General features: G+C 44.5%; 1 protein-coding gene across 1 annotated transcript in view; it reads left to right on the top strand.

Annotated features, from left to right (window-relative positions):
- The window catches only part of ESF1 (ESF1 nucleolar pre-rRNA processing protein), a 325,806-nt gene that overhangs the window by 299,243 nt on the left and 2,980 nt on the right, over positions 1-23,583 (top strand). The window contains exons 11-13 of the mRNA XM_086927725.1: positions 10,365-10,455; positions 17,189-17,280; positions 19,830-19,976. Coding sequence (XP_086783851.1) covers positions 10,365-10,455; positions 17,189-17,280; positions 19,830-19,976 — 330 coding nt within the window. The remainder of the gene's footprint in view (positions 1-10,364; positions 10,456-17,188; positions 17,281-19,829; positions 19,977-23,583) is intronic.

The following is a 23,583-nucleotide window of genomic DNA, read 5'->3' as shown; positions in this document are numbered from 1 at the left end:
TCAAGAAGCCACACAGCTGCTCCCACCAAGACTCAGATTAAACGTTTTAACATTGAGATATTAGTCTGACTGTCCTGGGTTCATTGAGGCAGATGGTAGGCTCGAAACAGCACTAGGTCTAGGACGGCTTCAATGAAAGGGAGTCTCTAGGAAGGAGTCAAGTTGGACCTTGGCACGTTGAGGGAAAATCCAGCGATGTAACAGTTTATGCCATCTAGAGGTGGTTAACAACTGTTTGAAAGCATCCCGCTTTCAGCAACCAGTTGTCGAGATATGATAAGACTGGTATTCCAAACCCCAAAGATGAGAAGCGATCACCACCCTCTATTTCGTGAACACCCAAAACGCACTGGAAAGACCAAAGGGGACAACTGAGAATTGAAGGCGCTCATATGGCCTACCTGAAACCGAAGGTAGTGCCAGTGTGGCTGCAGAATGGGGGTGTGATAATGGGCATCCTGCAGATCCAACACCACCAGCCTCTTTCCTGGATCCAGGGCAGACAGATCTTGAAGTAAGGGTGAGCATTTTGAACTTGTTCTTCAAGACTAAAAAGTTCAGAGGGTGGAGAGCTAAAATAATAAGTCCTCTGTCCTTCTTCAGCACCAGGGAGGAACAACCAGTTCTGACTTCTGACATGGGCACCCATCTCTTTGGCTCCCTTGTCCTAGAGGGTTTAAATTATTTCAAGCAGAGTGGACAAGTGGTCCTTGGAAAGTTGCTCTGTTGTAAGTGGCATGTCGCTGTGTTATCTTCAGAGGTGTGGAGAGGAAGGATATGGCATAACTGTTTTGGACAGTTTCAAGCACCCTCTGTCCAGTGTGATGCTTTCCCACTCATGGATCAGGCTGCCATTCTCCTATCGGACGACAATGCGTAGCTGAGGGCAAACAAAGAGATATTCAGTGGCGGGGGGTGGGTCTGGGGATTTGGGTACTTTGTTGCTGCCAGGGGCCCGGTTGTTGGCAGCCAATCCCTGATCCTACCTGGAAGGTCTGGTAGGTCTGTTGCTGTGAAGCAAAGTTTGTTGTGGTCCCTGCTGGAACCTCCTTCCGAAGCCTCAGAAGGGATGAAGTTGTTTGTGGACCTGCTGCATGGGCAGTGCTAGTCCAAGGGAGCATGCTGTTACTTTACTCTTTGAAGCACTCCAGGGCAAAGTCTGCCTTGTCTCCGAAGGGAAAGGTGCTTTTGAACGTCACTGGAAAATTCAGTGGAATGATTCCAAGCAGGCTGCCAAAGCTCCACATTGGTACCAGCTGCCTTACCCAAGCAGTCTGTGTCCAGGCCCGAACGTATAAAATATTTCACTGTATCCTGGCCATACTGACCTATCTTCCACAGGTTAGTCTGAAGATAGTCAGGGACAGCTGTAAAGATGTCTGCCACTAACACATGCTGGCAAACCTGAGGGCTGGTAGATGAGAAAATAAGTTTGCCAAAAGCTGCAGTGCATTTCAACTCCCTGTGGTCGAAAATGCATCGAGGTTCAGCCTGCTGGTCAAGGTCTGAACTACTAGGCTTTCGGGTGTTGGGTGCTGAAAAAGAAAAGATGGGTCTCCTTTAGCTGGCTTATGTCTCCGGGCAATTTACCAGTTTACTGAAGGGCATCCTCGCTTCACAGAGGTGTCCATAAGCCCGATTATCCGCATAGTAATTTTGTAGCTCCCAGTCTGAATACCTGTAATTTATCGGAAGCGTATCTGAATCCAATTAAGGTTGAGTGAGAGGTCAGGGGAATTTTGGGGATTGATGGGGCTGGCGTGACTTCGAATGAGGTTTCGATGGATTTGCCTTCAGATTTGAAAGACTATCTGCTTTTCCTCCAGCGTTGGTGGCATTGCTGCCTGCATTGATGCTCAGGGGCCTGGCACCGGTCTTGGTGCCGTAAAAGTGATGGAGCAGACATCTGCCATGGAGTCACCCTGACCACAGAATGGGGTCAAAATACGGAGTCGGCGTCTGGAACAGATCTGCCTGTGATAACCCAAATGGAGACCTCTAATCTGGGGGCTCGAAGGCATTTTAAGATGATTCGACAACGTACAGAATATCTACTGCATGGCGTCCTTGAAGGACTTAATCTGCTTCTGCGTCACCGATTGACCTGGAAACTGGTTGTGTTTGGACTGAAGCCGAGAACGGTTTCGAAGTTGGCGACCGTGACTTCGAGGTATGACATCCTTGCGACTCCTCTTGGTTAGAGTAGTGGGATGAAGGGTAGCCATGTTTGGACTTCTTGTGTTTCTTTTCTTTTGACTTACCTTGTATTTCTTTTCCTTTGACCTGTCAAACGTGATGATTACTTATCTCAGGACTGACTTGGTACCAAGAACATGTCTCTGACCTCTGCTTCAACCATAACTGACCCTTCCTAGCCTTTCTGCTGTGCTCAGAGGCATAGTTTGAACTCTCGGTCCCGGATAACTTTAAGTCCTGTCAGGAGCCCAGACATCAGAGACCAAGCTTGTGGGGGTCCGCCACTGACATCTGTTTTTGGCAGTTATTACAGTGTTTGAAACCTGTTGTCTTTTGGGGAGATATGTCCCTTTCAAATTGGACAAAAATCAAACCTTTTGGGAAAGAAATTGTTTGTCAGGCATCAGCTTTTCAGTCTTTTATGGACTAAGCCTGCTTTCTTTCCAGCTTCTACATATTGTTCTTGAGACTTCACTCTGAAGCCGAGAAAGGAGCTCTTTAAATGAAATGACATATCTGTGTCTCAGACCTCTGCAATCAAGAAATCCCAAAGACTACTTTTAAGACTACACAACACTACTTGGAACCATCTCAGGATGCACTCTGCAATCTGGGAAAAGGCTTTGCCACCATTACCAGCCCTGGACTGTACTAGGTCAAATACTTTTGATGGTGTGCAATAACTGTGCGCTACAGCTTGCAGACTCCTATGTTTAGACCCCTCCAGTCCCTATTTGAAGAATTTCTGCATGATGTTAAACCGGATTCTTCTTTTAGGAGCAATAGAGCAACTCATACCCTTAGAATTGGGATGAGGATACTTTCCATTTATTTCTATACATAGTGAAAAAGGGTAGAGTACTTTGCCCCATTCTAGATCTTTGCCACCTAAATCAAGATGAGTATGCAGACTTTGGCTCAGGTCCTGGTAGCCGTCCTTAACAGCATGACAAACTGCATTCAGGGAACCTGCAGAACTCTCACATCCTTAAACCAGTCTCAAAGGAACACTGTGAGTATTTTATTACAAGTACCCATATCTGAAAGAGACAGGTTAGTGATAGATTCCTTACCTTAGAATATCCCCAGGCATTAGACTGGATCCGTAAAGTTTTTTCATCAGCAGTACTCCTGCGCATCGGAAGGTGGCGTTGTGCGGCTTCGCGGCCATCTCTGGCATCAAATGCGCCGATATGACATCACAGAGAATACTTAGGCGCCACCCATGCGCGCCGACGTCCGTTCTTTATTTTTCTGCGCCAGCAAGTGCAGATCCGGTTAGAGCACATACCCTAGTCACTTTTTGACTAACTTTTTTGAGACTTTTGTCTCTACTTCTTTGAGTCTTTGACTTGTGGTGCCACGTAGGGATGCCTGGGTTTAAATCCTGCGGGGCCTGTCGCCGTACGATGTCGGTGGCCGACCCCCATGGCGTCTGTCTCTACTGTCTGGAGCGCGAACATGTCCCCCGGTCATGTTCCAGCTGTCTCGCCATGGCTCCGGAGGCTTTGCAGGAGCGGTCCCTAAAGCTGCAGGAGGCCCGACAGTATTCTCCGTGCAGTTCGAGGTCCAGGGGTTGCTTGAGGGACCGACCGCGGAGCCATTACCATCGCTCCTCAGGGTCGAAGTCTTCACACTCTGAATCAGGTAAGAGACATCATAAGAAAAATTCAAAGAAGCGTTTGCGCTCTCCGACGTCCCCCCGTCGGTCTCCGGACGTGGATGAGGGGGCCATGGGTACTTCCCTGTAAGAGATATTAGTTAGTGATAAATTTCTCCCCCCCGCCCGCGCCCCTCCCCCCCCCTCCCCCCCGTTCTGCGAACTGATTTCTAGGGTTAAGGTCATCCCTTTCAGGGCCCTAGTTTCATGGCACCAGTATTCAGTTTCTTGCATGGCTCTGCGTTCCTGGCGCAGAAAGTCGTGTACAGAACTGACGTCAGCGCGCATGTGTGGCGCCTAAGTAGTCTCTGTGACGTCATCTCGGCGCATACGACGCCAGCGATGGCCACGGATCTGCACGACGCCACCTTCTGACGCGCAGGTGTTCTGCTGATGAAAAAAACTTTGTCTGACACCTGGGGATATTCTAAGGTAAGGAATCTATCACAAACTAATGTCTCTTACAGACATATTGTTACAAAAGTGGTAACTTGTGTGTTAATACCCATTATTGCCCAGCCACAGCATTATTATTACTTGTGATGCCATTCATTCCAGGGGTAACAGGGATTACAAGTGTTGGGGAAATGTGGAAATCTGTGTTTCCTCATCGATTCCTGCTTATTTTCTCCTGGTGTTTCTCAATGTGATTTTGGGTGCTTTCAGCATCTGAAATCGCATCTGAAAAAAGCAAAACTAATTACAATAGACCACTTAAAATGCCAGCCTGAGTGCTGATATGTTATTGTGAGAATTCAGCTTTATTATAAAAGATGCTCCCCTTTGAATTTGGCGACCTCATGAAGCTACAGATTGTTTACAGCTATATCTGTCTGGGGAACTGCCTCACCAGGGCCTCATCAAAGCAGGTAGAAAGGTGCGACCTAACTCTGACAGTCAGGACACAAGTCAATCTTTTGTTCTCTGCAAATTTGTTAACAATTTCATTGTTTCGATGGATACTTATACTTTCAAATGCCTCACCTTTAAATATCTTAGATGCAAGATTGGACCCTGAAAAGGTCTGCAATAGCAGTCCGGCGCCAAGTTGGTGACCCAATTCCCTTTTTGATGTCCAACGTGGGGCATGATAACGTCAATTGTGCTGTATAGTAACAGGACTGGCACAGTTCTGGTTTTTTTCCTGCCTTTTGCTGCAGTGTGGAACTTCTCGCTATCTTGTCAGAGACTTTTCTTTCACCTAAATGTTTTTCTTTTTTGGCGGAGCAAGGACCGAATCGCCTCCAAAAGCTGCAGGCTTTAAGTCTTGTCGTCTGTGTGATGGACAAGTGTCCATCATGGACCTGCATAATAACTGTCTGTGATGCCTTGGCTCAAGGCATGACACATTGTTGTGCAACCTCTGTCGACCAATGCGCCATCAAGGAGTGTCAGACGTATTTTTTGTGGCTCAATCTGAAGAGAGTAGTAGGAGCCATTGACTCATTGGGTCACATGAAGGTCCCCTTTGCAGTCCTCTCTGTCACCAAAGTTGGTGAAAGAAAGCAAATGGCATTGTAAGAATTGTTCTTCTTCCCCTTGTCATTCTCAGAGTACTAGTAAGACCAATCTGACTCCATTTACTGTAGCTGGATTTAGTGGAGATAATCCTGGCGATACCTTCCTCACATCCTCCCCTAAATCAGCCTGTATCCATACCCATTTGCCCCTAGTACCTCGCGCCAGGAGCAGCTCATTCTGGTTTTATTCGAGCCATAATGGCTATTTTTGGGAGGGTGAGCACCCCTTCTAGTGCATCGGTTGGCAACATGGGACAGGTCGGTGGGCCTTTTGGTTTCATGACATCACTGTCTTTAGCATGTTCTGGGTTCTCCTCTGTGCCACCTGGATTCAGGACCCTAACTGACCCGATGCACCAGCCACCATCACTACATATACTGGCCCATCAGATCAGCGCTGAGAGGCACTTCGGCATCAACCTCTGTGCGCAGTTGGGGACACTCTATTCTCCAGCCTAAGAACACTCTGTTCCGGTGCCGCTTACAAAGCCACCGTTAGCACCGCAACCTGTATTGGAGACCCTATTGTCCAGGAGAGAAGTTTTTGCCTTTTAGAAGAGGGCATATCTTTTGAAGAACTGTTCTGGCAGCCCTTTCACACAGGTGTGTACTCCAATGGAGACCAAGGAGGAGGTGATGATGATGATGATGATGATGATGGCCCATCTTCTAATACCCAGGCATTTTAGGAGGCAAGTGGTCTGGATACGTCCCAGATACGTAAGTTGATCCCTCTCCATACCCTGTCCTACCTCAAATGACTTATTTTTCTTTTATTCTAAATTAAAGAAAGCAGTGGAGTTTTTTGAGCTGCTATTGCATACTGTGGAGTATCACAGTAACATCCTCACTCACATTCTATAGATGGCTCTCTCTGCTAGTAAGTGACTGTTTTCCTTCAACAAGGCATTGGTCAACACCATCACAGAGTCCTGGTCGAAGCTGTCATCTTCTTTGGTAGTCCATAGAACCATTGCTCACTGGTACAGACCAGCCCCTGGGATCTTGCTTTCTTTTCCACACATCATCTCCAGGGAGTTTAGTGGTTCAGAGTTCTTCCACTTCTGACTTAACTGGCAAGCCTTCCCTACACCTCCTCTGAAAAGGGAGTCAAAAAACGGTAAAATAAGTCATTCTCTGCAGAAAGTCCTAACCTCAAATCCCTAAATGAGGCTTCTCTTCTTAGTCAATAGACTTATGCCTTTTAAGATATGGCAGTATTTGTTGCGCCCAGCATTCCGGCCCACCAAAGGAGCCTTCATGGAGACTGTCAAAGATGGGCAGGATGCATTCAGACACTTTATAAAGGCCGGCCTGGCACTGCTGGCACATCCGGCTTCGATCAACTGAGTCCTCTACATACAACCCAAAAATGTTTATTGATATGCCTTTCAACAGAGAACGTCTATCTGGCCAAAAAGCATATGCTGTCGTGGGGCTATTTCAAAGGAGTCAGGGCACTCGCCAGATCACTGGACCTTCAATCTTCAGCTGGTTCTTTTCATGCCTTTCTGAAACCACAACCCTTTGCCAGAGGCTCTTAGAAATCAAGTCAAATGCAAGTTCCTGGTCCGCAGCATAACCCTTTCAAGGACAAGGGATGCAGCAGTAGTTCCTTCTGTCCTTCCCATCCCTTCTCCCTCTGACTCATCCAATCCATCTGACTACTATGAGCTCCCAAACATCCTCTTCAATCGTTCACTCGTTCACTCGACCATTACTTACAAACAGCTCACTGCTTTCCCTTTTCAGTTCCACTCCTATCCTTCTGTCCTTACCCCCAACTCTACTAAACACACAAGAAATCAAGAGCACTATCTGAACACAACTAATGCACGAGAAAATACAAAGAGAAAATTGTACAAATTACTAATCTTGGGTCCTGGAGTAGCCTACTCCTTGCTGAACAAGTGCTTCAGTGCCTCACCAGGGGCTCTAAGCACTATATAAATAAATTTACAATTACAGTAATTATTGTAAATTATCTGTAGTGGGTCTTTATTGAGGGTAACTAATGGGAAACTGTACCCAGGGTAATTTGAGGGTGAGTCTCAGCCGGTAACGTGCATTGGCACATGACCCATCCTAGTCTCGTGAGGATGCTCGGGGGAGTTAACGGCAGTCGGGGGAACACCCCAATGACATGATTTGTTTGATGCACTTGCACAGATTCTCCTTCATTTATGTTTCCATGAAGCAGTACCGTTTCTGTCCTGGATGCATTTTCTGTACATGCTGCTGGCTGTACTGATGTCCACTGGATGGAGTGCGGGGCTCAGCGTCGTGTTCACATCACAGCCCATGGAGTGCATGAATCTGTGATCCCGCCCCAGCCCGACTGGATGGGTTGTGAGTGGTGTCGCCGATATGAGATGAGCAGACACTGTGCGAGGTTGAAGCGCTCGAAGCTTATCTGCTGTGGTGGACCGGGATTTTCATTGGGCTCAACAAAAAAGAGCAGTTACAGGCAAGCTAGCTGCCCACCCTTTGTTGTCTTGGTGAGTGAATATTCTGTGTTGGAAGCCCCTTAGCAGATGTGACTATACGAGTATTCTTAGTCAAGTGGCTTCTTGATGCTTTAAGCACAGGAACTCTGATGGGCACGTGTTCCTCTGCACCCTCAATTCACTGGGATTCCTGGGCCTCAGCTACTGTTAACCTGTGGTGGTGGAGTTCACATCTTCGGTCTGGGTTCTCTTCAACCTTCATCGTATTTTTCATTTGGCTACAGTTAACATACAAATGGAAATGCAGTGTCCCCATGTACCACACATTTCACTCACTCCCTGTTCTTCACGCTTAACAATTTGTAATTTCATGGAGTATCCATGTCCTACATGCAAGGAACAGTTGCAGAGGACTGACAGGCTGAATTTTAAACGCAAGATTGATCTGTAGACAACCTTCCTCCCAGGGGCAGATGGCAAGTCCTGCTTTGCCAATAAAAGTGGTGTAGCTGGTACCTCCATCAGTCTTATGCAGCCTGGTAAACTGGCGATAATCCTACTCGACAAAAGAGGGTGAACTTGGTGTGCCCCGCAGGACCTCTGATACCCGCTCTCCGTCGAAATAAATTACCTTGTGGTCAAACGGATGCTTGTTGAGTGTGCTAGGTTAGGGAACAGAAACTTGCTACTTGAAGTGGAGCATTCAAGGCAGGAATGCTCATTTTCATAATGAATGTGGCAGACCTTTACTGTGCCCAAGATTGCATATGTTTCTAAAATTTTAAAAATTAAGATTTTCCAAGGACAGACCTATTGTGTTTGCCAATATTTATTTGTGTTCTATATATATCCCATTCACATGCTCTGGGTTTTTCCCTTTAAAGTGTGCCTTGTCACTGTAAGAGTTGTTCAAATATTTCTCTACATACTGTACAAAACTCAAAGTGCCTCTATAAGAAAGTATTTTTCTCCTACCAAAACAGCCATCTGTAAGCTAAGCTGGCTTCTTTTCTTCTCCAACTTTTAATTCAGGTCATGCATAAAATTATTAATGGTAAGAGGCTCCAGCATCTGAAATTACTATATCATTCGACAAACTCCTGCTGTTTTTGGCCGGTACGACTGTTAGCCTGGCAGGATTTAAAAATTGACACATTGGGAAGTATTTTGCCTGTACTAGGGTAAAAAACCTGAATCAGGTTAAACTTTGATTTGAGAGTTCTGCACCACAGCAGAAATTCATAAATTGCTAAAATTGAACTATATCTAATATTCCATTTTGTTTTCTCTGTGTAGACCTACATGATTAAATGGTTTCTCCTGTGCAAGGACTTGAACACGTATTCAGTTAAAGCTTTATATAAATCACAGATACAAAAATTCAATGTTTTAATTTATTAGGATCATACACGGGATGTTGTAGGATAGCAAACTTTAATGCTACACTACTAATTCCTTGGGAGTTGAAGCCAAAGATATGGGCCCTCTTTTTTACCCCTTGTTTATGCTTAGCCTGCAGCCCATATCATGAATAGTGGATTTTGAAGTAATAATATTCGCTGGAATGATTGAGATTCAAGGTTTCTTTTGACAAGACAAACACAGAATTCTCCATAGTATAGCCTTAAAACTCACCCAATCTTGTTATGAAAAGTGATATCAGACTTTCACAGTAACCAAACCATTTCATGGCCTTGATAGCATAAGACATACATTCATTAAAATGCATATTTGTAATTTCTGGCTTTTTCTGTGCTGGTTTGGCATACTCAAAGCAATTTAAAGAAAGATAACAAGGAAGAAAAACTAGGGTTACACACAACTATTTCTTATAATTTATATTGATTTGACTCTGTACTCTTCTCAGTTGGTTTCATAATTGCAATTATTTTATCGTAAATCTGGCTGGTTTTAATGCAAATAGTATGGTGTGTCTAAAAAAAGCTATTTCACCAAAGGGCTTTGCATGAGTATTGTGCACATTTGTGTACACTCCGTGTATCTTTCTCTGCTGGATAAAAGTCCTAGGAGACATAAAAAACAATTCATGTGTAGTTTCTGTGACTGATAATTTATCTAATAGACATCCCATGATGATTTTAGGTTTTGTATTCTGTTACAGAAGATTGATCTGAAAGCATTTATGTATCCAAGGACAAGCTTTGCTAATGTGTTAGCTGAATGTTGGTCTTGTGGCAGATACAACTGTGTAGTTTCTGTGACTGATAATTTATCTAATAGACATCCCATGATGATTTTAGGTTTTGTATTCTGTTACAGAAGATTGATCTGAAAGCATTTATGTATACAAGGACAAGCTTTGCTAATGTGTTAGCTGAATGTTGGTCTTGTGGCAGATACAACTGTGCTGTGTATTGCCTGCATACAGGCTTAAAAGTATAAACTTCTTCACCTATGCCAGTTTTCCTTCACTGTGAAGACTGGCCATGTTCTTATTTTGAACACAAGTCTAGTATCTGATCTGATCCTAATGCAAGCCTTTTAGCATTACCATTAATCTTCGCTGTATTGTTTTTAAAGGATGAAAGCGAAGATGAATCAAGCGAAGATGAACTTCCTCCAGGTGTGGATCTAAGCGACCCATTCTTTGCTGAGGAACTGGAAAAAACAGGTAATAAATGTATCCAGTAGTTACACTTTCAAGACCTGGACATAAAGTGTAAAGAAATCTGCCTAAGTGCAGTGAGAAAATAATTTAAAAACAGACTCTGAAATTGGAGCTGAATTGCATTATATTATAGAAAAGTGTTCTTGATGTGCAGGTGTAGTGATTTATGTAATCAAGATTTTCATACATTGTTGCCAACCTTTTTCTTCACATTTCTGACATAGTCTTATTATAAAATCTAGCTGAGCGCATATAATTAATTTTTTCTTCACATGAAAATTCTACTTTTGATTGAATTTTCTGTGATAATGGAAGGACCTCACCCAGAGTAGAGCAATCCCACAAATTACGTTCTACACTGGTGACTATCCTAGTGATTTTTAAAAAAATGTAAAGACACACCTGGGTAATGTATTTGACAATTTGTGCTTGCAAAAAAACAGTTGTTACCGTAACTTATATCAAAAAGTTTTTTATTTTCTCAGTTTTTTGTTTTCTCAAAATTGATCAAAAGCATTTCTTGTCTTATAAATAAATATATTTTTTATATGTATGAATTTTTGTTAACAATTTTTTTTAAAATGCTGTCATACTTCAGTGAACATATGCAAGACAGTGATACGTAATACAAGCATATATGCAAAACTAGTAATTAATCGCATCATGGAATACATAATCATTGGTCAAACATGATATATCATCCAGATATCTAAGTGATATGCAGAGAGGCCTTCTTCAGGACTGCGTCACAGTAATCACTGTTTGTAATGGTACACTTTTAACTCAGCAAGGAGAAATGGAATTAGCTAAGCGCAGCAGGAATACTACAGAAATTGTAGAATGATACCCATCCCTTAGGATCTCTAAATAGAAGTTTGAAGTCAATAGTCTCTTATCTGGCAATGAATTAGATAGGATGAATTAATCTTGAAGACGCTGCCTGGGAAAAGGAAATGGATATGCACAAATTGCTGGCTTCAAACGATAGTTTCTTTATTCTGGGCCAACATGTTATGAACAACTATTCCCTGAGCAATTGTTTTATCATTGTATTTTAGGTAATATTTCCAACACCTTTAAGGTTTCTCCAGAACTTGTATGGATCACGCAGTAGTGTCCCGGCAGCAAGAGCAACCTCTAATCAGACCACATGATGGGACTTAAGACCATGCTGCGTCCTCAGTCAAAACTAGGCGCTTCCCTCCGGAGTATCCTAGTGATTTACACACTGTTTAAATATTCTCTGAAATGGGACAAGTTATGTCTATAAACTAAAGCCCGAAGAAAAAATGATTTTGCACAGCAATGCGCACCTTTTTACCCTTTTGTTGCTTTCCTCCAGTTATCCCTCCTTCTAGCACTGTCAGTGTGCCATTTCATGCTGCATGTTCTTTGCATGTCAGTTTTCAAGAGTGCTTTTTTGACATACTTCTTTTAAATTAAGCTGTTTTCCTTGCTGCAGTTTTGCACTAGTTGTAGACTGAGTGACTGGGTGTTGTTAGAATGCTACCTAGGAAGAAGGAAACTTACTTATTTAAGGCAGGTAGACAGTGGGTGGAGAAATATTTCCCAGGAATGTGTGTATTGCTTATATGCAGACCATGATGCCACTGAATGTGAAATACCCCTAATAAATTTCCTCAAGATCCGAAATCTGGAATGAAATGACGGTGAATAATAAAGGAGAGAAAAAGTGGCTCCTTAACAATTATTTTCAGAAATTCTAGATATAAACCCTACCGCCAAGCCTTGCAGTCGATATCATGTCATTACTGGCTTACTCTGTCACAACACCATTGTGGACCTTTAAGGCGCTGTGCTTGATATCCATTACGATATCGACCTCATTTGTGCCAAAAAATAGAATTTCAGATTACTAAGCAGTCACTTGATTCAGTGACATAGACTTGAAAGTCAGTGTCCAAGACATCGAATCTTTCAGAAAGGAAAATCCAAGCCAGAAGTGACAGTTGAGGCTGAGGGCGAAGAGGAGAATAAATATGGAACATTCACCACCACCCTCTAGTATACCACAAAGTGGAGTAAGACCACTATGGAAACCAGCCTCACACAAGAAAGAATATGTCTCACTTTAAAAGATTCTCATTGTGTCCCAGCTCCTCCTTCGAACTTCACCCACTCACAGCCTCATCACCATTCACAGGATAAATTTCTAGCATTACCTCGATGTGTGCTTTCAGATTTCAGCTAGCAATGCACGCTGAAGCTGGAGCCTTAGCACTGTTTGTGCTGGAGCTGAAGCCAGGGAGAACAGTGCTGACCCTGCCTCAGTTGCTACACATTTGGAATAAGGGCAAAACCTTCTTTGAGAACCCAGGCCTATCTACTGGTGATTTTGTTCAAGTGAGAATAGAAATACATTGCTCAATACTTGGCCCAGTCTTGCCTGTGAGCTCTGCCAATCAGGGCTTTATGGTGGCCAAAAGGGTCCAACAAAGGTTCTTGAACCCAGTCCCCTTCCTGTCTGTGCTTCTATAAAAAATGAAAGCAAAAAAGTGGATGGCATTGGCAAGGAAATATCCATGACTTCATCCCTTACCATATCTGCTGCCAACTCAGGGTACTATGTATCACATATGATCTTGAGCAATTGGAAAATATGGCGAAGCAGTTTCAATTTCTTCTAGATAACATGTACGGGAAATCAAAGGAACTTGTGACCTTCAGACTTGCAAGTAAGGCATCCTCAGGTATTGCATAGACCAGATTTTGACAAGTGCTTTGTGTGCAGGCTGTTGGCTTCAAATCGACAAAGGAATTAGTGCAAGATATTACTTTCATTGACATGGCAAGAAGATGCTACATAATTCGGTGGAAATGTTTGTCCAAATATGAAGGATGAACGAGTTACAGCATGATGAACATGTTAGTGTCTGAGCCAAGAGGAATCGGGGCATACATTTTCGAGGGTTGTAGGCATCAAAGGCACAATAGAATCTTTACTTGAAAGAAACAGAAGAACCACTCTAGGCAGCTCCAACTGCAGATTAAGCACCCATTGTAGACTTATGCATCATTAACAAACTCATCTGCAAGCATCTACCCCTACCTGATTGATTTGCTGATGAAGGCGCCATTGAAAGAAGAAGCTGTGGGACAGAGATGCCTTCACCTCTGTATAGATTTAGGACTGTCATCGAACTTCCACAAATATCACCTGGTACCCTATAAAGAGATTCTCTTTTTAAGTGCACAGCTGGACTCCAGTTCTTGTAGGAAACTACTGTCTGCATACTGGGCACTTGTCCTTTTGACTGAGGCCTGCACTGAAAAAGGCTGCAAAGGTGAGAAGGTCACTGCCATACAATTCATTGCTCTGCTCTACATGTTGTCCTGCTTTATTATGATACTGCTCTGCAGACTCAGAATGCAAACCCTGCTGGAAGAGATTAACCAACTCAAACACAGGTGATCCGAGACTGGCAGGATGAAGTTGAGGGGAAAGAGATTATGAAGACATTGTGGAAGAGTCACCATAACTCGACAGCCAGCAGCCTTTACGACCACCACCTCCAAAGGTCAGAATGGTTCCTCATACAAATTTGATTCACCTGGGCTCACTCATAGCCAAGGACTGTTGCCCAAGAAAGACTACAATGTGCAAATTGTATGCTGAGGCTGTAGGCGGTCCGGTATGCCTAGAGGTTCCCCATAGCTAGTTATAGTAAAGCTCTTTCAAAAGCGCATAGCCAACACCAGTACAATCAATATCCTGAAGGCAGGTGGCCCATGTACACTGAGCCCGTCCAGAGATCCCAGGATGAGTTCTACTAAATAGACAATTTCCCTGCCAGGAATAAAAAACAACATGGAACATGGCAGATTAACTCAGCTGGTGAGGGACTGAGGCACTGATCCGTTACTTATCCCAGACAGTCACGGACAGCCTGATTAGCTACTGAGATGCTTTGAGAATAGCTCTCTTCAGAGTAGTGCGAAGCTTCACACACTCCAGGTATCAAGAATAAGGAGCATTGGGTGATGAATTTTGCATTGACTGGAAAGTGGAGTTCTTCTTTGCATTCCCACAGACATTTCACCTACCACTGTGGAATTATTCTTGGAGCTTCAAATTGGGCACAGCAGATTGCCCAAGGTGCTAATAATTCATTGCAACCACATTTTAAATTACTAGCGACCAGCCTACTGGCAGAGGTGCAGGCACAATTCTACATTACTTAGATCCTTGCCAAACATTATTTCTGATGGATAGATCTAATCCCAGATCCCAAACCTTGTAATACTCTCCAGGCATCAGACCGGATCTGGAATACCTTTCTGTACCAATACTCCAGTGTGTTGCTTGGTGGGCCTGTGCCACCACACCTTCCGAAGTGGATCTGGAGCTCCGTTCCCAAATTTGTCGGCCTTCCAATGACTCTGGAAAAGTGAACAAGATCACCTCCTAACACTACAGGTTTCAAACCGCGCCACAACTATAGACAGATGTCAGTTACAGCCCGCACAAGGTATGTCTCTGGTGCTTGGGACACTACTCGAAATCATGCAACATGTGTGCCCATGTGAACCCAAAAGCGATCTGACACAGAGAAGCGAAGCTGTACATTGCCAAACACATGAAGACGTCGCATGAATCGCCTAGGTCCCCCTTCCGAGGGTGCAGACTCGCCCCTGCAAGTAGTCCACTTCACAGTCGATGTCCTTTAGTAAGTGAAAGTCCAAATGCAAGTACAAAAAAGCAAAGCAGGACCCAACCCCATCCCGTCATCTATCCAAAGAGGAGGCGCAAGAACTTCTGAATGTTAGTCAGTCTCTTATACCTTAATGGGCGCCTTGTCAAAGCTCTGTTTTTGCCCACTGGTGAATGGGCAGGTGACCAAACATCACAGACCAGCACCAGTAATCCGGATTGTCTCACTGAATATTGTACTCCAGAGAGTCTAATTGTTCAGGCCTCGACCAGCAAGGCTGAACTCCAATTCATTGCCCACAACTCTCTCCTGACAGAGAGTCTGAGGCATTTCGAAAACAAATGTACTTGTTGGGTGTCCTGACATGGATATTGGTCGTTAAGGCATTCAGCTTATTGGGCCAGAATATGCTTGTCCTCTGTGAGATGGCCAGCAAATTCTGCTGGTAGTCCTAGAGGAACTTAGAATGATCAGAATGCATGATTTGTGTGAGCGTTTGCACAACTAATTGACTGGGAAGAGTGATTGGCCCCAGTGTGTTGCTCCACCATCATGCACAGATGTGTTCCACAGAATTTTCTGGAGACGCACAGGCCTCTCACACAGATATATCTTTCGATGGGTCACACCTCTTCTGCAGAAAATCTGATTCTTCCTTAGAACTTTTCGAAGAAAGTAGATCCACAGCACGCTCCCTGGTTCTGTTGACAGTTGTCAAACAGTTTATTTACCAGTTTAGGAAATACTGAGGTTTCCCTAGGGGACTGGCATATACGCAAAATCTTTCTTCCCAGACGCTGCTGTAAGCATACCAGTCCGTTTGAGGCAGGGTACGTAGATCTGTCAGGCATTCTGTAGGTTAATAAGGGCACCAGCCCTTCCAGTCCCCTTGTCATGCGGCAGTAGCCACCTAGCTGCATAAGCTTGTCATTAATGGTACACATCCACCCTGTGGGGGAAAGGATCCAACACTTTCTCCAAGGATGGCAATCCATCAAATCCACCAGATGGATCCTTCAGTCTACCTATAGCCTACCCTTTCTTTCTGCTCTGCCAAAGCTTATCCCCAGTCGCATCAGAGTGAAACTCAAAGGAACACCTGCCAATTATGTTGTTGAGCTGTGGGTTTTACTTTTTAAAAGAGCTATTGAGAGTGCTTCAGACTCTAAAATAAGGGAGTTGGGTGGGGGGGTGTTAGGGAAGGTTTTTCCCTCTGAAAGCCTTCCAGCACAAATTTAAAATGCTCATGCTGGCCCAGATCCTGTCTGTCTAGACCCAAGTGACTCGACAGTGTCTTTGAACATGTAGGATGAGTATTTTCATATACCTGCCCTGCAGTTCCACAGATGTTACCTGCCGTTGAAGGTAGGCCAGAAAGAAGAATCTGAAGATGGCGACAAATGCACAGAACCATCCGGGGCACCGTCTGACGTCATACATGGGACGGACATACCACCAAATGGTGGTCTATGACGCCCATGAAAAACAAAAAATGACAATTTTCGAACTAACCACTAGATTGCAGAATAATGCACAGCATGTGATCCAGAAAACCCTTCAAGCTGCAAAACTACTCCTACTGGTAAGTAACCATTGTTTACTTACTGGTAATTGTAGCCCATTATAAAGCAGTCTCTTACAGGCATTGGTGCAGTGACACCAACACTAAGATTAAAATATAACTTTAGCCTCTTTGGTTGTTATACAGGAATCTAAACAAGTTGCTTCCATAGTGGATAAAGAGAGGAATTGTTCCTGTACATACAGAAGGAGACAATCCAACAAATCTATTTGATGCTTCAGGAATGCAGCATAAAGAAACATAGTTGGAATCTTTGAACCCTTGACAAGACCAGAGACCCTAGAGTAGAAGTCAACAGTGCTAGCATTAGAGGTTATGGCTACTTAGGCTTTGAAAATGCAGACAATGTTTAATGAGGTTAATATTCAGAGAAAGAAAGGTGTAGATTTCATTGCTTGAACCTGTTCCAACTAGAAGTAAGATTTTCAAGGTGAACATGGATACAAATTTGTTTTCCCAAAAATATTTTTCTTTCTTCAAGGCCTGAAGGACAAGTCGAAGAAGAAGAAGAAGAAGAAAGCCGATATACAAAACTCCGCTTCAGACGAAGAACCTGATGTAGAAAAGCAAAAGGTAACCATGTTTGTGGTAGCACCCGGTTAAATCAACCTAAGAGGTCTATTAACGTAATAAAACAATGTGTCAAATGCCTTCAAATGTTTTTTCCCAAAAATGTGCACCTTAGTATGCAAAGGTCATCCTGCCCTGTGCCAGGATGATGGACAGCTTAACAAGAAGCCGACCCTCTTCCCCCCGAGCGCATTTCCGCCGATTTTGGTGAGGCTTTCTTGACGCCAAAGGAATATGAGGATATTTGCACCAACAAAGAAGCACTTGCTTCATATAGTTAAGGAAAAGCAACCTTGTTTGGTGGGGATTTACCTCTGTGTAGTCTCATTGTCTTACTCTGTAGAAAGATTCATGTTAACACAAATTTATGGTTAAAGATGCACGAGGAACATTCACATTGCCAAACCACACTCAAGTTCACTGATGACATCCTTGTGCTCCATTACGCAGCTGTAGTGTGGAATATGTACTGGACATTTACCAAAGAAGGTAGCACTTAGTAATCAACCAGTAGAAAATACATCTGTTGGGTAGATATTTTGTGCAAAACTGTGGACTCTTGTTGGATAAAGGGGCATGTGCAGTTCTGTTGTAGCCCAGTCACTCACACTACAACTGACACACCCCCATAGACACTTAGACACCCACTCACAGACCTCCTCAGACACTCTCACACACACTCAGACCTTCTCGAACACTCTTGCACCCACTCACAGATGCACTCAGATACTCTCACAGCCACTCACAGACCCCTTCAGACATGTACTCACAGACCCATTCAGACCTTCATGCACCTGCTCACAGAACCATTTACACTCATGCACTCACTTATAGACTGACTCACTCAGTCATGTAGGCACTCACAAACCTACTCACAGACCCACAGAGACACTTATGCACCCAGTCACAAACCCATTGAGACACTCATGCACGTGCACACCAGAGACACTGATTCACTCACTCACACACTCACTCTGGAAGGTAACCAATACAATATTTTTTAAAACCTTAAAAAGTCACTAAAAAAAACAAAGGTTAAAGGGACGTTAAAATTATAAAATAGCATGAAAAAAACCTTAGAAATTCATTGAAAAAATCAAATGTTACAGGGATGGTATAGTTAAACTCAGATTTCACTCATACAAAACCAGTGAAATTCAGCAGTTATAGTTACCTGAGCTAACTAGAACTTACACCCCGCAAGGCACTGCTTATGACCTCACATATTACATCACTTATGACATTTTCATTGACATCATTGATGTCATCATCCGCAAAACCAATCACACATTCACGAACCTCTCATACACCCAGTTACTCATCCACAGAGACACTGATACACACAGCCACTCACCGATACACCTACTCACTCAGCCACTCACTCCCCCATACACCCACCAATATAGATACTCACACATCCAGTCACTCATCCATACAGCCTCTCGACAGAGCCACTAACACAACCACTTACCCATTCAGGCATCCATACAAGCACTCACACTTCTATTCACACACCCATATAGCTACTCATACAGTCATTCTCCAATACAGCCACTCCCACACCCACTCAGCTAACCAAATAGCCCCCCACTCACCAATGCAGCCAGCTACACACCCACTCACCATTTTGTTTCTGCTTCTCACACTGCGAGAAAGCAGTGGGGCGATGCTCCTCCGCCCAAATGGAGGCGCCGTCCCGGGATACCACCAGTAATAGACTACACTTAACTAAATACCCGTCTCTCGACACCCCAGTATACTTCAATCCTTCATTCACTGCTGGTGTAACTCTGCATAGATAATGTAACTAGAGCAGTTTACTGAATATCATTTCTCTTTTTATGGAAAGCAAATAAAGGGATGACAAATTGGTAATGATGTACATGTACAATTACTTGCACCAAAAGCACCTTTCTAAAATGATGGAAATTGGTCGTATGGCTTTAGCGAGAATAATAATTCTGCACTTTTCCAAGTTATCTCTTACCCAAACATGCGCCAAATGAATTAATTCTTGTTTGGTGAGGTTCCCAAAAGCGTAACCTGGACAGAGCTCCATAAAACCAATGCTGTAATTTATTAAGAAACAACTATTTCCTGTTTGAATAGGAGCTAAGGTTTCAGTGGATGCAGATGCACCACTTAAAAGGTCACAAAAAGGCAGAAGAACCTCAGTTAAAGGGTTTCAAAAATTAAAAAGTATTGCATTATAACACTACAAAAACTTAGCTCACTTAAATCACACATACAAGATGGAATGCGATTATTCAAAATGGATAATATTTTTTTGTAGTGTGCTATGATGGGATTTTCTTTAGGAAGCACTTTAGTAGATGCCTTTCAGAATTTTTGATGCTCACTAATGAAAGTGTTGTGTTCTACACTGTTTAAAATGTACTGTTATCTCTGCTGTAGTCCAAATCGTGGAACTAGACATGTTATATATAATTTTGCAGAGCGTGCTTGATAATAATTCTTATTAACAGTGTGGTGAAAGGAACAACCCTTCCTTAATGGAGATGTTTTACATTTATACATTTGTTTTATTACAGGCTGAAATTGCCCTACTTATGATGGACGATGATGAGGATAATAAAAAGCATTTCAACTATGAGAAAATTGTAGAGCAACAAAACCTGAGCAAGAAAAAGAAGAAAAAGCTGATGAAAAAGAAAGAATTGCTGGAGGATGATTTCCAGGTAAAAATCACACAACCCTCTTTCCTCCAATGTGCATACATTTGTCTCATTTGTATGTAAACGATGTGGTACACTGCAACAGGATTTTGTGGTGGAAGTTGGTTCTTTTTTGCCCACTCTTTGATGTAGATACCCACACATTTGATGAATATTCGGCTTGGGGTTCAGCTAGAATTCCCTACGAGCATAGCCCTCCACTGATCAAGAGATCTTTTAGTTGCAGAAAAAACATGTCACCGCTGAAACCACACTGCTATGCACTGCGTCCCATAACACAATAACCTCACCTCGTGGTCATCACGAATGACATGGAACACTTCCTGTGTAGGATCAAAATTAAGACTGCATCTTTCCAATCACACACCCTACACAGTGTTGCGTATGACCCACGTAGGCAAGTGCTTCCTTACCCCACATAAAAGTAGTAAGCGGTACACAAATGCTCCAATACAATACATAAACAGTTGATTTTGGTGGAATTGCTGGCCTGTCTAAATAGCAGATAGTATATAAAGGTAAGTAGAATGACGTTCTTATGGTGCTTTAATTAAGGCACTGCCCGTTTAAGGAAACTGGTGAATTCATTTTAGTTTTTTTACAGTTTACATGCAATTTTTATTTTATTTTGGCATCAGGGGAAGAAGGTAAACAACAAGTAGTGGTGCGGCAACTAATACCCTTTGCTACCAATACTTGTTCAATGGTCATCTTATATTTCGAACCTCTACTCCGGTAATCACCCCTTGATGAGGATGTACCTCCTTTGGCGGTTACCTCCTCTGAAACAGGAGATTTAATAAGCTTTTCAAAAGCCCATATTAAGGAGATTATACTTCACGCAAGATCTTACATTGCTAGAGGCCTTGACCAAATCCCGATCCCTATCATAAAACTGGAAGCAGACCTCTGGGCAGGTTATTTGGCAGCTCTCTTTAATTATTGTTACCAACATAGATCAATTCCATCTTCATGGAGGGGTAGTATCATTTTACCATTTCATATGAAGGGCTCTCCAGCCCTCCCTATTAACTACAGGCAAATACTTGTCCATGATTCAATAGGCAAAGGTTTTGCTAAGATCCTTTTAGATCATCTTCAAGATTGGGTGGATGCTAATAATACCATACCGGTGGAGCAGGCTAGGTTTAAACCTAACGGTTCTACCTTAGGGAATACCACAGCTCTTCAACTGAAGTATGTGGTGCTATGTAATATGCCGGTCTGCTCCACTTATATTGACTTCTCCGCGGTTTTTGACCTTGTAGATCGTCCAACTCTATGGCAGAAGCTCAAACATTTCTGACCACCTGCTGAACCTTACCCCCACACCTTATTCCTGTTCCAGTTTGTTCCCCCTCTACAACAACTTCGGTGGTGCTTCTCTCCCCAGCAGCCCTGCTGTGCTCTGCTCCGCTGCAGATCCTCTCCCCCCACCCCTCCGAGCTGGATTTGAGTCCGCTCCGCGCTGTGCCCCGTGCCCATACTGCTGGTACTCATTATTGTGCATTATCCCCATGTTTTTTTTTGTTATTTCGTATTTTTCTTTTATGCATTGCCCCCACTGTGTTGTCATTTCGTTTTTTGCATTGTGCCTGTTTTTGTTGCCACTTGGTTCTTCTTTTGTACAGTGTGTCCATCCCTTTTGTTTTTTGTCTCTGTTTTTGTTGCCTTTCCCGCAGTTCCCGCTGCTGCCTCTGCCCTGTGATCCATCCCTCCTGATCGTCCCGGGTTCCACCTTCCAGCTGCACGTCCCTCCCCCTCCCCTACTTAATGACGGCCGCAGCGCAGTCACGCAGCGGATGCGCGCTGCTGGTGCGCCAAAGGCAAGCCCGTCTACGCCATTCCACGGCCAGTGCCAGGGACCTTGTATCTATGACCTTCCACCGCTACGGCTCCGCTGCCCTCCTCGCACTCAACCCCGGAAGAAACAACAACTGCCAGAGATTGACGCCGAGCACCACCCACGGCCAGTTCTTCTGCGGACACTGTTCAGTGGTCGTGGGAGGGCTGTTGACGGTGAAGGATTGTTGGCAAACAACGGACGCCCGCACCACCGAAGCACGGATGTGCATCCTCCTCAACGTACGCTCCCCCCACAGACAAGTCACAGAGATCTGGGACCTGCTCAACACCCTCTCGCCAGACGTCGCCTTCTTCACTGAAACATGGAGCAAGGCCACCTCCGCCGCTGACATCGCAACCGCTATCCCCGACATAAACAAGATAAAAAGAAAAAAAGACCGCCCCCACCACCCAGGAGGAGGACACACCATCGCACACAAGAGCTCACTCTGACTCTCCACCTACATCACAAACGACCCCCCTCCGACACTGAGCACCTCCACTTCCAGATCCAAACCAGCCCCAGAACCACGCTGCGCAGGACCCTCGTCTACAGGCCCCCTAGGCCCGCGCCTTTTCCGCTGCCACCATTGCTGACCTCGTCGCACCCCACGCCATCGCCTCCACGGACTACTTTCTCATCGGAGACCTGAACTTTCAACTCGACAACTGCAGCGACCCCGACTCCACCACCCTCCTTGACAACATCACCAACTTCGGACTGAAGCAGCTAGTCATCACCCCCCACCCACAGAGCCTGACACACTCGACCCCATCATCGCAGGAGGGACCAACATCCACTTCAGCCACACCACGCAGCCCCTCTGGACAGACCACCACTTGGTACACTTCACCTTAAACACCACCACAGCACCCAAACCCGCCTGTGTCTGCCACAAAGGAACTGGAACAAGATCACAGAGGAACACCTCCACGACCCCCACTCCACCACAACCAGCGCCAACTCAACAGCCAAAGAACTACATCGCTGGGTCTCCAACTGCGCAGACCAGCTCGCACCCCTGAAGGCCGCCTGGTTCACCACCGACCTCCAAGAAGCCAGGCGCTCCTGCAGACGCCTCGAGAAAGTCTGGCTGAACAGGAAAACCACAAAGATCAGAACACCTACAGGAACGCCTTGAAGGAATACCACCAATGCATAAGAGCCACCAAGCGGACCTTTACCAAGACCAAAATCCTCATCAACGCAAGTAACGCAAAAGAACTCTTCAACGTCATACAGCAGTTCACCAAACTCTCCAGCGAAGCCACGGACATCACACCATCTCAGGACTTCTGCAACAAGCTCAGCTCCTACTTCCACCTGAAAATCAAGGCCCTCTACGACAACTTCAGCAAACACACTCCAGACACCACCCCTATCCCTTCCACCGACAAGCAGCCGACCATCACCACCTGGAAACCTGCTACCACCGAAGACACCACCGCGACAATGAAGAACACCCACCCAGGAGCCCCCAAGGACCCGAACCCGCCACACATCTACCACAGAGCCTCCGCCGCCATTGCCCCCGAACTCGGCCGGACCCTTTACGCCTCCCTCGAATCCGGCATCTTTCCCGACGACTGAAATTAGGCAGAGGTCAAGCCCCTCCTCAAGAAACCCTCGGCCGACCTGGAGAACCTGAAAAACTACCGTCCCATCTCTCTCTTCCCCTTCGTATCCAAAGTCACTGAGAGATTCATCAACACTCAGCTGACCACCTTCATCGAAGAGAACACCATCCTCTACTCCTCCCAGTCT

This window comes from Lissotriton vulgaris, chromosome 6, assembly GCF_964263255.1.
Source record: "Lissotriton vulgaris chromosome 6, aLisVul1.2, whole genome shotgun sequence".
Taxonomy (NCBI): domain Eukaryota; kingdom Metazoa; phylum Chordata; class Amphibia; order Caudata; family Salamandridae; genus Lissotriton; species Lissotriton vulgaris.
The sequence above is the reverse complement of the archived record's forward strand: the minus strand, read 5'-3'. Positions and strand labels throughout refer to the sequence as shown.